The following is a 13,957-nucleotide window of genomic DNA, read 5'->3' as shown; positions in this document are numbered from 1 at the left end:
ATGTCACTGGTTCCTGGTGCAATGACAACTGCATTAAAGTAGAACTAATGCAAAACTTTTTTTCATTTTGGATGGAGTACAGGAGGGTTATAACCCCTGTCAGATTTTGTGGCCATCTGTGTCCCATTGGGTAGATTTCCCCCAAAACAGGAAGCGAGAGCAAATCCCTCCAAAGTGAGAATATCTGTCATTGTTGGCAGAACTCATGTCCCCTTTGGAAGATTTCCCCCGCTATTCTTGTTCTGGTTGTGGGCGGGGTCAATTGTGCCTGTGCACATTGGGTAATTTTTACACCAGGGCTGGCCCAAGACATTGTGCTGCCTGGGTCCAAGAGTAAGGCCCCTTTCACACATGCGGACCGTATGTCCGTATTTCATCCATCCGTTTTCGGATGAAATACGGACATACAGCCATCCCTATGGGATAGCGGGTGTCAGCGGATGTACATCCGCAAACACCCGATGTCATCCAGCTCCGCTCTCGTCCGATTCTGCGGACGGAAGAAAATCCTATTTTTCTATCCGTCTGCAGAGCGGATCGGAGGAACACGGACAGACGGTCAATCCCCGCTGAGCAGCGGATGTTCATGGGGCGGATCAACACGGATCCGTCCCGTGTGAAAGGGGCCTTAAATGCTGCCCCCCCCCCCACAAAAAAAACCATGCCCACCAAAAGGCCCCCACACATTAGTTTATAGCATGATAATTAAAACGAAAAAAAAAAATAAATTTATCAGGAAGTCAGATATACATGCAACAGCACCTTGTCTATATGCAAAATTATATGACGTACTAACCCCTCAGGACCCGTGTGCAGTGAACACGTTGCACCCATGGATAATATGCCACTGAGCTAGGGCTGTATAGGGGCAGGCTAGGGCAGTATAGGGGAGGCTAGGGCAGTATAGGGGCAGGCTAGGATAGTATAGGGTGAGGCTAGGATAGTATAGGAATAGGCTAGGGTAGTATAAGGGGAGGTTAGGGTAGTATAGGAATAGGCTAGGGTAGTATAGGGGCAGGCTAGGTCACCGTTTCCCGGTGAGAAAGGGATCTTTCATTGCCCTCTGTCTCCTATGGGTACCCCGTCCCCGGCAGCACACACACACCTGAGCTCTTCATGTGTACCTCTGTTACCTCAGTCCCAGTAACAGAATGGGGTCCTGCCGAGCACCAAGTGCGGACCGCATACATGCTTTCACTTAACTCTGCCCTTCCCGTACCAAGTGACCAGACCATAGATCTCCATAACAGTAGTCTCCTCCCGGTTACTATGGGAGATGGACTGCTAGGGAAGGAGCCAGAACATTGACCCCCTCGCTACCAGAGAACCTGTCACCTTTATCAGGTTCCACACTTGTAGCGGGTTGCTTGTAGCTTGTTCCTTCACTTAGTTACCAATAGCAACTACACTTCTCTTCTTGTCCTTGCAAAGTTAACCTTCTGCAGTAATGGTGTTACATCATACTCCATAATGCAATTCCAGACCCAGGTTCTTTGGAATACGCTAGAACCAACATGCACCCCATGAATAACTTCAGACCAGGTTTAGAGAGGTTCAAATAACTTTTACTGCAGAAAGGCATCATGGAAATACAACAAAAATAGAGTCCTGTCCTTGAATATAACTGAGAGCCAGTTTACATCAAATGCAGTCCAGTACATTTTTTTTTCTGCATCAAAAACATATGGAAAGTAGCTTATATGGTTTTCAATGGCATAGTTTACACCAGTGCTTGCAGTTCCAGAAAAAAAGGAGAAAATGCTGCATTTTTCCTGCACTGGATTTTACTGGAACACTTTAAAAGGCATCAAAAATGCTCCAGAATGCCCCTAACCACACCAAAAACACACTGTCAATTAAAAAAAGAGGGAGACAAAATGCACTGGACTGCATCAAAAATACACTAGAACGCATCAAAAACTGCACGTGCAGAAAAGCATCTGGAACGCATCCGGACTGCGTTCCTATGGTGGGAACTGGCCCTAAAATAGCTTAGTGCCCAGGTATACCGCCATGAGGTGAGAGTCCACATAGGCATTGTCCATGCCTTAGATGTGATCCATGACTCCTGGTCACCTCAGCACCACTCTGCTAACACAAGTGTCCCTCGTTCTGACCTCCAACCTCGGGCCAGTACACCCGCAGTCTGACTTCTGATCTTGGCTCGCCACACTAATGATAGCACAGGTGGGCCCACCAAAAGCACGGGAACTGAGCCGAAAAGGTGTAACCTTTTCCCCAACCTGGGCCGGATGATATACATACTGTATACTGTACATTTCAACCTGCCTACATGGTGACAACCCAAAATGTGGGACTTTATTTCCCTTTCACCTTCAGTGAGCGTAGTCACCGGACAAATAGAGAGGGTGAATCTCCATCTCTAAACAAGGAGCATAGAGGGCAATAAAAACCTGACAAGTCTTCTAATTTCTCTCCACACTATCCACAACTAAAAGAAAAAAAAGTTTGCCTTTAGTTCTACTTTAACTTTGGTTGAAATTTTAGCATGCCAAAGCAGAGAACACCCTCCTGGACTCATAACTCAGCCCTGTGCCCCAGATGAGGCCGGGAGATTTAGGAAGCGGTGTGCCAGGTCTCCGGTTCAGCACCGCGGTGAGATTTGCAGCAAGACAGAGAGCAGAATCATCGGATGAATTATGTCGGAGTCAATGCAATGGAATCTTTTACAGAGGAAAATATGTTCTACTTGGTGTGAAGGCGGACACAAAGAGGAGCTATAAAATGGGAAAATGTGAGTGAACAATGGAGCAGCAACAACTTAAAGGAGCAGTGCACACACACACACCAGGACACTATCCTTACACGCCAACTCTGGCCACAACTTTGGAGCACAATCATGCGTTTTGTTTTTTTTTTAATTATTATATATTGTTTATTCCGGGGGGGGGGGGGGAGCCCTAATATCTCTCGGTTACGTGTCTTTTCTATGAACAATCATGTGTTTTTGGCTCAATAGATTTTATTGGGAATGCCTGAAAAACACTTGCGTCTACGTGCGTTTACATGCTTCCATTGGAGGGTGCATTCACACCTGCCAATGTACTCACACTGCGATTAGATGCAAGGACCCCAGCGGAGGGATTCCATGACCAGCTGCCAGAAGCAGTCCTATTAAAATGAATGGGAGGCTGCCGGCCCTCGCAGCTAACTGCGGCCACTTGTGCGTTATTTTTCAAGCAGCACTCACATGAGTGATCGGTCCTGGATACAGACAGTCCACAGCCGAATTTCAGTTCATCTATGGCCTGACCGTTAACGTTCACGAGAAGTCATTCTAATGATCTAATTCTCACAAGCAGGCTTGTTGGAAAACTTTTTTTCTGACAAATTCATTCAACAAACTTAAACTGAACAATCAAATGGAGCGATGGCGGCAGAGCCATACACTGCTGGGATTTTGGCAGAGCCAGCAGGAAAGGACCTGCCAGCAATGGAGTTGATTTAATTAATCTGGAGAGTGCAAAATCTGGTGCAGATCTGCATAGAAACCAATCAGCTTCCAGGTTTTTTTGTCAAAGTTTAATTGAACAAGCTGAACTTAGAAGCTGATTGGCCACAATGCAGAGCCGCACTAGATTTTGCACTCTCCGGTTTTAGTAAATCAACCCTATTAAGTTTTAGTTCCACTATTGCGCACATGCAGAGTACATAAGTAATAAAGGAGGACCTGATAGGAGGGTAATTACCGGTCACAGGTGACTGCTGGATGCAGTGCTAGTTCCAGAGCCAGCATCCAGCTGGCACCAACCCTGGGACTGGCACAGCTTCTGGAATGTGGGTCATCCTGAAAGGCTTCCTTCAAGACACAGAGAGGGGACTGGTCATAGACTTAAATGAAGTGCAGCATCCAATCAAATTTTATTGCAAGCAGGATCACCACATTCATGTATAAAGATCAGCAAGGTAATCACAACGTAACAACAGTTCTATGATATCTCGATTTTTAGGTACAGTACAAAGTCTAAATAAACTCTAATATAGTCAATGACAGACTCTGATTCATATTGCGGTGCATAGCAGAGGTCTGCTGTTGGAAACACCAGGGACAAGAAGACCCAAATATACCAAACAGCTCAACCTTAAGGATTAAAGGTGCACAATCTTCTTTAAACTGGCCATACACTATACATTCAGATTGTACAATCTCTTTTAGGTTTACCAAAATTATGTAATATGAGGACAAACCTAAACAATCCATTCAATTTGTATCCAAAAAGGCAGTCCCTAATGCAGGGTACACACTGAGAGAGCGCTGTACTAACCCAAGCAATGTTAGTACAGCAATCTCCCCCACTTTGCTATTGTGTTGTGACAGAGGGACCGCCCCCCCCCCCCCCCCCCCCCCCCCAGGACACACTGATCAGCAAGCACTGTTCGGATGGTGACCCAGGTTCCCAGCATGTCCATTCGACAGAAACCAGACCACACTGGCCGTATGTTCTCCGGTTTCTGTTCATCCGTCCGATATTTGGCCCTGTGTACCAGCCTTAAGGCCCCTTTCACACGAAGGGTCCAATCAGGTGCGCCTGTCAGTTTTTCAGCCATACCTGATCAGACAGTCTATTCACCCCTATGGACCAGCAGGTGTAAACAGACTTGTATCAATTTACATCCGCCTACCTCCAATCTGATCTACTAAAAAAAAAAAAAAATGGAAGGGGATCCGTTATCCTCCATCTAGGCAGATTGGATCAGAAGGCAGTCAGGTGTAAACTGGCAGTGCAGTCCATTTATACCCGCCGATCTGTAGAGCAGAGCAGGCTGGGTCCGTGTCAACTCTGCATAAACTGAGCAGACATGGAGCTGTCATCAGCCCGCTCCTCTCTAATCAGCAGGGGATCAGTGGACAGATCCACTGCTGATCTAATCTGAGTCCACCCCATATGAAAGGGGCCTTACACTACATAGTCGATGGTAGATCTAAAGCAGATTGCACAGATTGTGTAGTGTATGGTCAGCCTTAAGCTGCCTACAGAGGGATCAAAATTCAGCTGGTCCAGTAGGGATCAGCCGATTTTCGATCCATCTATGGCCGTTCCCACTCGACTGAATTCAAACGATCGACTTCTGTTGAATGGGACCGTTGGAAATCTTTTTCTCTAGTAGCTGGCTGCAGCCACTGATCAGTGTATCCTGACAGCTGAGGAGTCCGTGATGTCAGAATACAATGGCACAGCGGGGAGGATTCCTCCATCTACCCAGCTTGTGTGGATGGAGGAATCTGTTTTGTTTGTTTGTTTGTTTTTTTGATCTGGCTGATCAAAAAAAAACCACTGGCATCTATGTTATCTACCATTAACTATGTAGTACAACATACCTCCCAACTTTTTGAGATGGGAATGAGGGACACCTATCAGCAAAAGTATGCAGGCATAGAACACACCCCTTGCCACTCCCCCTTAAAGGAGAATTGTACAAAAAACAAGATTGATTAAACCCACAAGTCCTTTTTTTACCACTAATATTCCTTTATATTGGCTTTTGGAATTTACAAATGCAGCAATTTAGAAATCAGATGAAAAGTTTAGCTCTGGAAAACACTTTTTGATAGATAAAAAGTACATTTTATATACAACTGTATAGATCAGATCAAAATGAGGGACAAATGAGGAGGAATGAGGGACAGAGGGACATTGCTCCAAATCAGGGACATTTGGGAGCTATGGTACGAGGTTCTGCCTGATTCAATACAAATTGAAATCCCTGTTTTGGTTTGCCCTCATATTATATAGTTGGGTAAATTGTACAATCAGATTGTATAGTGTATGGCCAGTGTAATTTCAGAAGAAAAAGTTTTTCAAAATACCAAATTTTACAATATTGCTACAAAGGAGGGCTATTGATCTGCAAATATTTTTATATGACAAATTCAAGGGACACCACCCAACACTGAGATTTCAGTGTTCCGCACCAGATAGTTTCTTCTGTCTCCCGGGGGCCACATTAATGAGATCTTGGATCTGAATTCCTGAACATTGTAAGGGGTATCCACCATCCCTGCTGAAGCTGGACCACAGAGGTGGGCGGAGCTAGAGGTGTATGATACATCAGTGATCCTGTCCTTGGTGGGATCACTAGGGTGTCCTAGGCCTTAGCGACACCGACAGATAGAAGACACCGGTGGGGACTCCATCTACAAATATTTGGCTGGACTTATTTTTTTGTATATTAAAAGTTGAAAAAGTTACACTGAATTGTCCACTTACCTCATATTGTCCACCGTCCTGCCACCGTTTTTCACCAGACACACTGGCGCTGCCAGCGCAGACAGGATAAGGCACAGAACACAGTAAGAAACGACTTTAAAATGGAATTTGAATGTGGTGCTTATCTCCATTAGAATCAAGGGGGTGAGAAAAATCACTGCCAACCAAAAAACCCACCACAGGTCCATGGTGAGACCTGAGCACAGGAGGAAAAAAAAAAAAAAAAATCGCAGGGACCCGAGCGCAGCGAGACCAAAGCTGGCAGAGCCACAAACTGGTCAGATGTGGGGAACTGTCCTATAATTTCCAATAGTGTAATAGTGCTCGGGGAGAGGGGACCAACTGGCACAATTACACGCCTGACACATGGGCAAAGTATGAAATGTGACTGTTACTGGGCGGGGCTAAGCACAGGAACCAAGCCAGGTAGACAGGTGAGCAGGTGAAAGGTGGAAGTCACATTGCAGAGGTAGGAGAGGAAGACAGGCTGGGAGAAGAGAACAGAGAGTGCAGAGCAGGGAATGGGGGGGAAAGGTAGGTGGCAGGGCTCTATCACTCACTCCTAGGAGCACCTACAGGAAGGAGCCTGGCATCCTGGACCCCAGAGAGCCGAAAAAATCTGCCCAAAATAAACAAAAATAAGAGAAAGAAACTTGTCCTACTGTGTGATCAGGAAGAGCATGAGGAGGAGAGGGGGCGGGGAGAGGGAGGAGAGGGGGCGGGGGCAGTCTAATGACAAGAGGAACTGTCACTCACAGGACTGCCCACTCATGAATATTGGATGTCAGAGGGGAGAGGAGAGGGGTGGAGTCACGTCAGAGCTGTGTTCATTTTCAACAAACAGTACTTTATACACACTGAGCGCACACACGGGAGACAGAGAGGAGACTTCTCCAACCTGTGTGATGAGAGGAGGGGGGATTGAATCGAGGGGGGTCAGTCTAATAGTCCTATAGCAGGAGGGGGGAGTTAGTGTTCGAATCGTTTAATAGCAGGAGGTCTGTGTAATGAGAGGAGGGGGGTTTGTATAATGGGTCATTCTAATGGGGGGGCACTCTAATAATCTAATAGCAGGAGGGGGGAGTTAGTGTAATGAGAGGAGGAAAGTCAGTATAATGAGGGGGGGGGGGCTCTAATTGTTTAAGGGGGTCTGTGTAATGACAGAAGGGGGGGGGGGGTGTCACTGTAATGAGAGGAAGGGGGTGTTGTATAATGGAGGGGGGTCAGTCTAATAGGAGGAAGGGGGTCACCCTAATAGTCCAATAGGGGGGTCAGTGTAATAAAAGGAGGGGGGCACTCTAATAATCCAATAGTAGGAGGGGGGAATGTTTAGTGTAATGAGAGGAGGGGGGTCAATCTAATGAGAAGAGGGGTGATCAGTATAATGGGGGGGGGGTCACTCTTATAATCTAATAGCAGGAGGGGGAAGTCAGTGTGTTGGGGTGGATGTTAGTGTAATGAGAGGAGGGGGGTCTCTATGCTAAAGCCCCATACACACGGGCAGAATGTTGGGAGACATTTGCCGGTACAAAAAATACCGGCTAACATTCTGTGTGTATGTCGGTCTGTCCGACAGAAGCCGGCCGTGCATGCTGGAAAACCAGCTCCCGATCAGCGCTCTCAGCCAATCGCATAGCTCCCAACTGTCCCTGATTTCGAGGGACTGTCCCTGATTTGGAACAATGTCCCTCTGTCCCTCGTTGCTCCTCATTTGTCCTCATTTTGGTCTGATCTATAGAGTTGTATATAAAATGCACTTTTTATCTATCAAAAAGTGTTTCCCAGCGCTAAACCTTTCATCTGATTTCTAAATTGCTGCATTTGTAAATTCCAAAAGCCAATGTAAAGGAATAGTAGTGGTAAAAAACACTTGTGGGTTTAACCAATCTTGTTATTTTGTACAATTCTCCTTTAAGGGGGCGTGGCAAGGGGTGTGTCCTATGCCTGCCCACTTTTGCTGATGGGTGTCCTTCATTGCCATCTCAAAAAGTTGGGAGGTATGCAATGGCAGAGAGCGCTGATTGGGGGGGGGGGGGGGGGACATCCCCACATCCCCACATCCCCACATCCCCCTATCAGAACACAACACCTCAGTGTCAGAGATCACTTTACTAACCTCACATGTTTTTTCGTGTAGTGTGTATCAGGCTTAACAGTCTTAATAGCAGGGAGGGGGATCTAAGGAGAGGGGTTTCATACCTCCCATCTTTCTGAGATTGGAATGAGGGACACCTATTAGAAAAAGTATGTAGACCTAGGACACACCCCCTGCCACACCCCCCTTAAAGGAGAATTATATTAAAAAGAAATGACTAGTTAAACCCAACAAGAGCTTTTTTTTTTTTTTACCACCACTGTTCCTTTATATTGGCTTTTGGAATTTACAAATGCAGCAACTTAGAAATTGGATGAAAGGTTTAGCACTGGGAAACACCTTTTGATAGAAAAGTAATGCATTTTATATACAATTATATAGATCAGACCAAAATGAGGAGGACAGAGGGACTTTGTTCTAAATCAGGGAGAGTCCTTCGAAATCAAGGACAGTTGGAAAGCTATAGGGTTAGTCTAATAGCAGGATTGGGGGGGGGGGGGGGGGGAGTCAGTCTAATAGCAGGATGAGGAGCAGTCTAATAGGAGGAGGAAGGGGGGAGTGTATTGGTGGGAGGGGTCATTGTAATGAGAGGACAGGGGGGAGTGTATTGGTGGGAGGGGTCATTGTAATGAAAGGATAGGGGAGTGTATTGGTGGGAGGGGTCATTGTAATGAGAGGGAAGGGAGGGGTGAGTCTCATGACAGGAGAGTGCAGCAATCTCCTGAGAGAGGGAAGGCTGCGGTGAGAGGTCCCATGATAAGACGTGCAGTTCTAGCAGACTATGTGTGTATAAGTGCTGGCGGTCAGATTTCCCCTCTGGAGAATTGTACAATCCATGAAGACAGGCGGTGAAATGTACGATTCCCACAGGCAGGAGAAATCGAAACTGCAAATCAAAGAAAATCAAAAATGTACAACTCCTCTTAAGTTTGTGCTATTTCTGAATTGATTTGCTCTGCTAACACCATAGACCCTCATAGGGGGACCTGGAGTCTGTTTAGAAGAAGAGAGCTCCTGTATAGAGAGAAATTTGGGGGCTATGATGGCTGAATTGGCTCTGAAAATGCTGTTTGCCTGGCTGTCATTACCAGAAGATGAGGCCCCGGGCTTCCTCCCAGCACAGATTACCTTCCATGAACTTTCTTCCCCTTTTACGATCCGGCATTTCAGCTTCACCCTAAAGCTGGCCATACACCATACAATTTTCCTGTTCAATTTTCTTTAGATTTACCTTCAACTATGTAGTACAAGGGCCTGCCTGATTGCATCCAAATTGAAAGTGTTTAGGTTTGACCTCCTATTATATGGTTTTGGTAAATCTAAAGGAAAGTTGAACAGGAAAATTGAATAGTGTATGGCCAGCCTAATTGTATGTAAATACTTTGCAAACAATTCTGTGTTCCCAGACAACAAAAAATAGTTCTTGAGGGTCGGTCCGCTCAGTACCGCTAAAAATCGCAGATCACCACCATTACTAATAAAAAAAAAATAATAAAAATGCCATAAATCTTTCCCATAGTTTGTAGACACTATAATTTTTGCGCAAACCAATCAATATACATATAACAATCACTTAATGTGATTTTTTTTTGTACAAGAATATATATTGGCCTAAACTGCTGAAGAAATGTGTTTTGTTTTTTAAATTGGAGGATGTTTATTATAGCAAATGTAAAAAAATAGTTTTGTTTTTTTTTTCAAAATTGTCACTATGTTTTTTTGTTTATAGTGCAAAAAATAAAAACCGCAGAGATGATCAAATACCACCAAAAGAAAGCTCTATTCGTGGGGGGGGGGGAAGGATGCAAATTTTGTCTGGGTACAGTGTTGCACGACCGCGCAATTGTCAGGTAAAGCGACGCAGTGCCAAATTTTAAAAAGTGCCTTGGTCAGGAAGGGGGTAAAATCTTCCGGGGGGCTGAAGTGGTTAAAATAAGTTTGGTATAACTCCATCAGTATCACCAGCAAAGCAGCTTCATTATTATCCCATTAAAGAAGATGAGAATAGGCGCTGCATTTCGACATTTCATCAATCGCCGCATCACGAATGATAATTCTACATTACGAACAGTAGTTTAGAAAGCCAAACTCTTCCGGCTTGTTCCTTGATTCCGAGCATGCGTGTTTGTACTTTCCACTTTTGTGTGACGATTTCTGTACTGACCATCCGAAAATCAGATGTTGAGTTCATATCCGACAAAAATGTTATAGCCTGCACATCCAGCTTTTGTCTGCCGAAAAAGTCAAATCGGCTGTTGAAAGCACTGTACTAACAATCCGAAAATCCGCAGACAGCTCGTCTTAAGAATTTTCCCTTCTGATTTTTGTATCATGTGTACGAGGCCTTAGAGTAGAGGTCTGCCATAAGGTTGACTATTTCCCAATGGCCTCAGCCTTCTACCAAAGCTTTACCCCCTTAACCGATTCCCGACCGGCGCACGCCAATGTACGTTGGCAGAATGGCACGGCTGGGCAAATGGGCGTACCTGTACGTCCCTTTGAATTTGCCTCTGTGCGCGTCGGCCGGGAGCTCCATGAGTAGGATCGCGGGTCTCACGGACTCAATGTCCGCGGGGATACCTGCGATCATCTCACGGAGAGGAAGAACGGGAAGATGCTACTGTAAACAAGCATTTCCCTGTTCTGCCTATTGACAGTGTCACTGATCATAGCTCCCTGTGATCGGGAGCTATGATCAGTGATGTGTCACAGCTAGCCCATCCCCCCTACAGTTAGAACACATCCCTAGGACACACTTAACCCCTACAGCGCCACCTAGTGTTAACCCCTTCACTGCCAGTCACATTTACACAGTAATCAATGCAATTTTAATCGCACTGATCGCTGTATAAATGTGAATGGTCCCAAAATCGCGCCAAAGTTGTCCGACATGTCCGCCGTAATGTGGCAGTCACGATAAAAATCGCTGATCGCCGCCATTACTAGTAAAAAAAAATTCATAAAAATGCCATAAAACTATCCCCTATTTTGTAGACGCTATAACTTTTGCGCAAACCAATCAATAAACGCTTATTGCTAATTTTTTTTACCAAAAATATGTAGAAGAATACATATCGGCCTAAACTGAGGAAAAAAAATGTTTTTTTATATATTTTTGGGGATATTTATTATAGCAAAAAGCAAAAAATAATGTGTTTTTTTTTTCAAAATTGTCGCTCTTTTTTTGTTTATAGCGCAAAAAATAAAAACCACAGAGGTGATTAAATACCAACAAAAGAAAGCTCTATTTTTGGGGAAAAAAAAGATGTAAATTTTGTTTGGGAGCCACGACCGCGCAAGTGTCAGTTAAAGCGACGCAGTGCCGAATCGCAAAAAGTGCTCTGGTCTTTGGCCAGCAAAATGGTCCGGGGCTTAAGAGGTTAAAGCCCTGTTCCGAAAATTTAATTTTTAGATAACAATACCCCTATAATCCTCATGCTTAATGTATTCTAGTAAAGGTATGTGGTAAACTAAGGTCCATTTTGTATTTTTGTACCATTGATTTCTTACTTTTGTAAGTCCCAGCAGGCCACGGCCATCTCATGTGTGGTCATCTGAAGCCAGACTGTATCTCTTTCTGTATTCCATGCATGCTCGTTACCCAGCATGCACCTCCAGATCTCGCACATGCTCAGAGCAGCATGAGCCGTGTAATAGGTTGTACTCGGGCTTCCATAGCAACAGCAGTGTCAGAGGAAGTTGCCGCCCCTTGGCTATGGAAACCTCTCCTCCCCCTCCAGGAAGATTATAAATCTAGAAATATAAAAAGCTCCTGCAAAAGGTAAATACTTTTTAAAAGATGCTAATTGTAAATGATATCCCTTGTTTCTGTTCCGTTATGTGTGTATATATATGCACAGAAACAAGGGATATCATTTACAATTAGCATCTTTTAAAAAAGTACTTACCTTTTGCCGGACCTGCCCTATATTGCCCCCATCAAAAATTCCCCATCAAAACTGCACAATGATACTGCCCCCATCAAATTGCCCCATCAAAATTGCCCCATCATACTGCCCCCATCAAAATTGCCCCCATCATACTGCTCCATCAAAATTGCCCCATCATACTGCCCCCATCAACATTGCCCCATCAAAACTACCCCCCATCATACTGCCCCATCAAAGTTGCCTCCATCAAAATTGCCCCATCATACTGCCCCATCAAAACTGCACAATTATACTGCCCCCATCAAATTACCCCTTAAAAACTGCAAATCATACTGCTCCCATCAAAATTGCCCCATCATACTGCCCCCATCAAAACTGCACAATCATACTGCCCCCATCAAAATTGCCCCATCATACTGCCACCATCAAAATTGCCCCATCAAAACTGCACAATCATACTGCCCCCATTAAAATTGCCCCATCATACTGCCACCATCAAAATTTCCCCATCAAAACTGCACAATCATACTGCCCCCATCAAAATTGCCCCCATCAAAACTGCCCTATCATACTGCCACAATCAAAATTGCCCCCATCAAAACTGTCCCATCAAATTACCCCCCATCAAATTGCCCCATCAAAATTGCCCCATCATACTGCCCCATCAAAACTGCCCCCATCAAAATTGCCCCATCATACTGCCCCCTTTAAAATTGCCCCATTACACTGCCCCCATCAAAATTGCTCCATCAAATTGGCCCCATCATACTGCCCCCATCAAAACTGCCCCATCATACTGCCCCCATCAAAATTGCCCCATCATACTGCCCCCATCAAAATTGCCCCATCATACTGCCCCATCAAAACTGCTCCCATCAAAATTGCCCCATCATACTGCTCCCATCAAAACTGCCCCATCAAAACTGCCCCCATCAAAATGTCCCCATCAAAATTGCCCCATCAAAACTGCCCCCCATCAAAACTGTCCCATCAAAATTGCCCCCATCATACTGCCCCATCAAAATTGCCCCCATTAAAGCTGCCCCCATCATACTGCCCCATCAAAACTGCCCCATCATACTGCCCCATCAAAATTGCCCCTATCATAGTACTCTTTTATAAATGATTAGTAAAGGCTGTCCCCTCCTCTGGGCTCTGTATGTAATCAGAGCTAAGATGTTCCAGCCGCCTCCCTCACCACCCATCACTGTGTATAAGAAGCTTTGGTAACCATGACAACAAAAGTCTGGTTACCCTTTTTAAAAATGGCGCTGGCCACCGCCTTGAATTGCGTCATTTCCGGTTTTGAAATAACACAATGCTTCAGCCCAGCGATGCCTACTGCCTCCTGGGATTGATAACAAACATCTCCCAGGAGGCATTGCAGACCAGGAAATGAAGTGTTTGGCCACGGCCAAGAGGAGGAAATGAAGATTGATTTCAATCTTCATTATAACAGTGAGTTTTAAAAAAAATATATGCCAAATCGTTTTCAGCACACACAGTGGCTTGGGATGCAGAGGACTTCAAAAAGTGGGTGGAACTCTGCTTTAACATATGGGTGAGAAACGGGAAAAAACCTATTGGTTTGGTAGTAAAAGGGTTAAAAACAGGGAGGGGGGGGGGTTAAAAAAAAGAAAAGAGATTGGTTTGGCGCTAAAAGAGTTTCAAAAAACAAAAACTCAAAAAAATCTTTGTTTTTCAAAGAAAGGTTAAAAAATGAAAACATATGGTTTGGCAGT

General features: G+C 44.9%; 1 protein-coding gene across 1 annotated transcript in view; it reads right to left on the bottom strand.

Moving 5' to 3' along the window:
• Positions 1-6,920, bottom strand: part of AGPAT2 (1-acylglycerol-3-phosphate O-acyltransferase 2) — a 91,389-nt gene extending 84,469 nt beyond the window's left edge. The window contains exon 1 of the mRNA XM_073599613.1: positions 6,231-6,920. Coding sequence (XP_073455714.1) covers positions 6,231-6,418 — 188 coding nt within the window. The 5' untranslated portion in view covers positions 6,419-6,920. The remainder of the gene's footprint in view (positions 1-6,230) is intronic.
• Positions 6,921-13,957: the final 7,037 nt, after the last annotated feature.

Source organism: Aquarana catesbeiana, linkage group LG09 (assembly GCF_042186555.1).
Source record: "Aquarana catesbeiana isolate 2022-GZ linkage group LG09, ASM4218655v1, whole genome shotgun sequence".
NCBI lineage: Eukaryota > Metazoa > Chordata > Amphibia > Anura > Ranidae > Aquarana > Aquarana catesbeiana.
The sequence above is the reverse complement of the archived record's forward strand: the minus strand, read 5'-3'. Positions and strand labels throughout refer to the sequence as shown.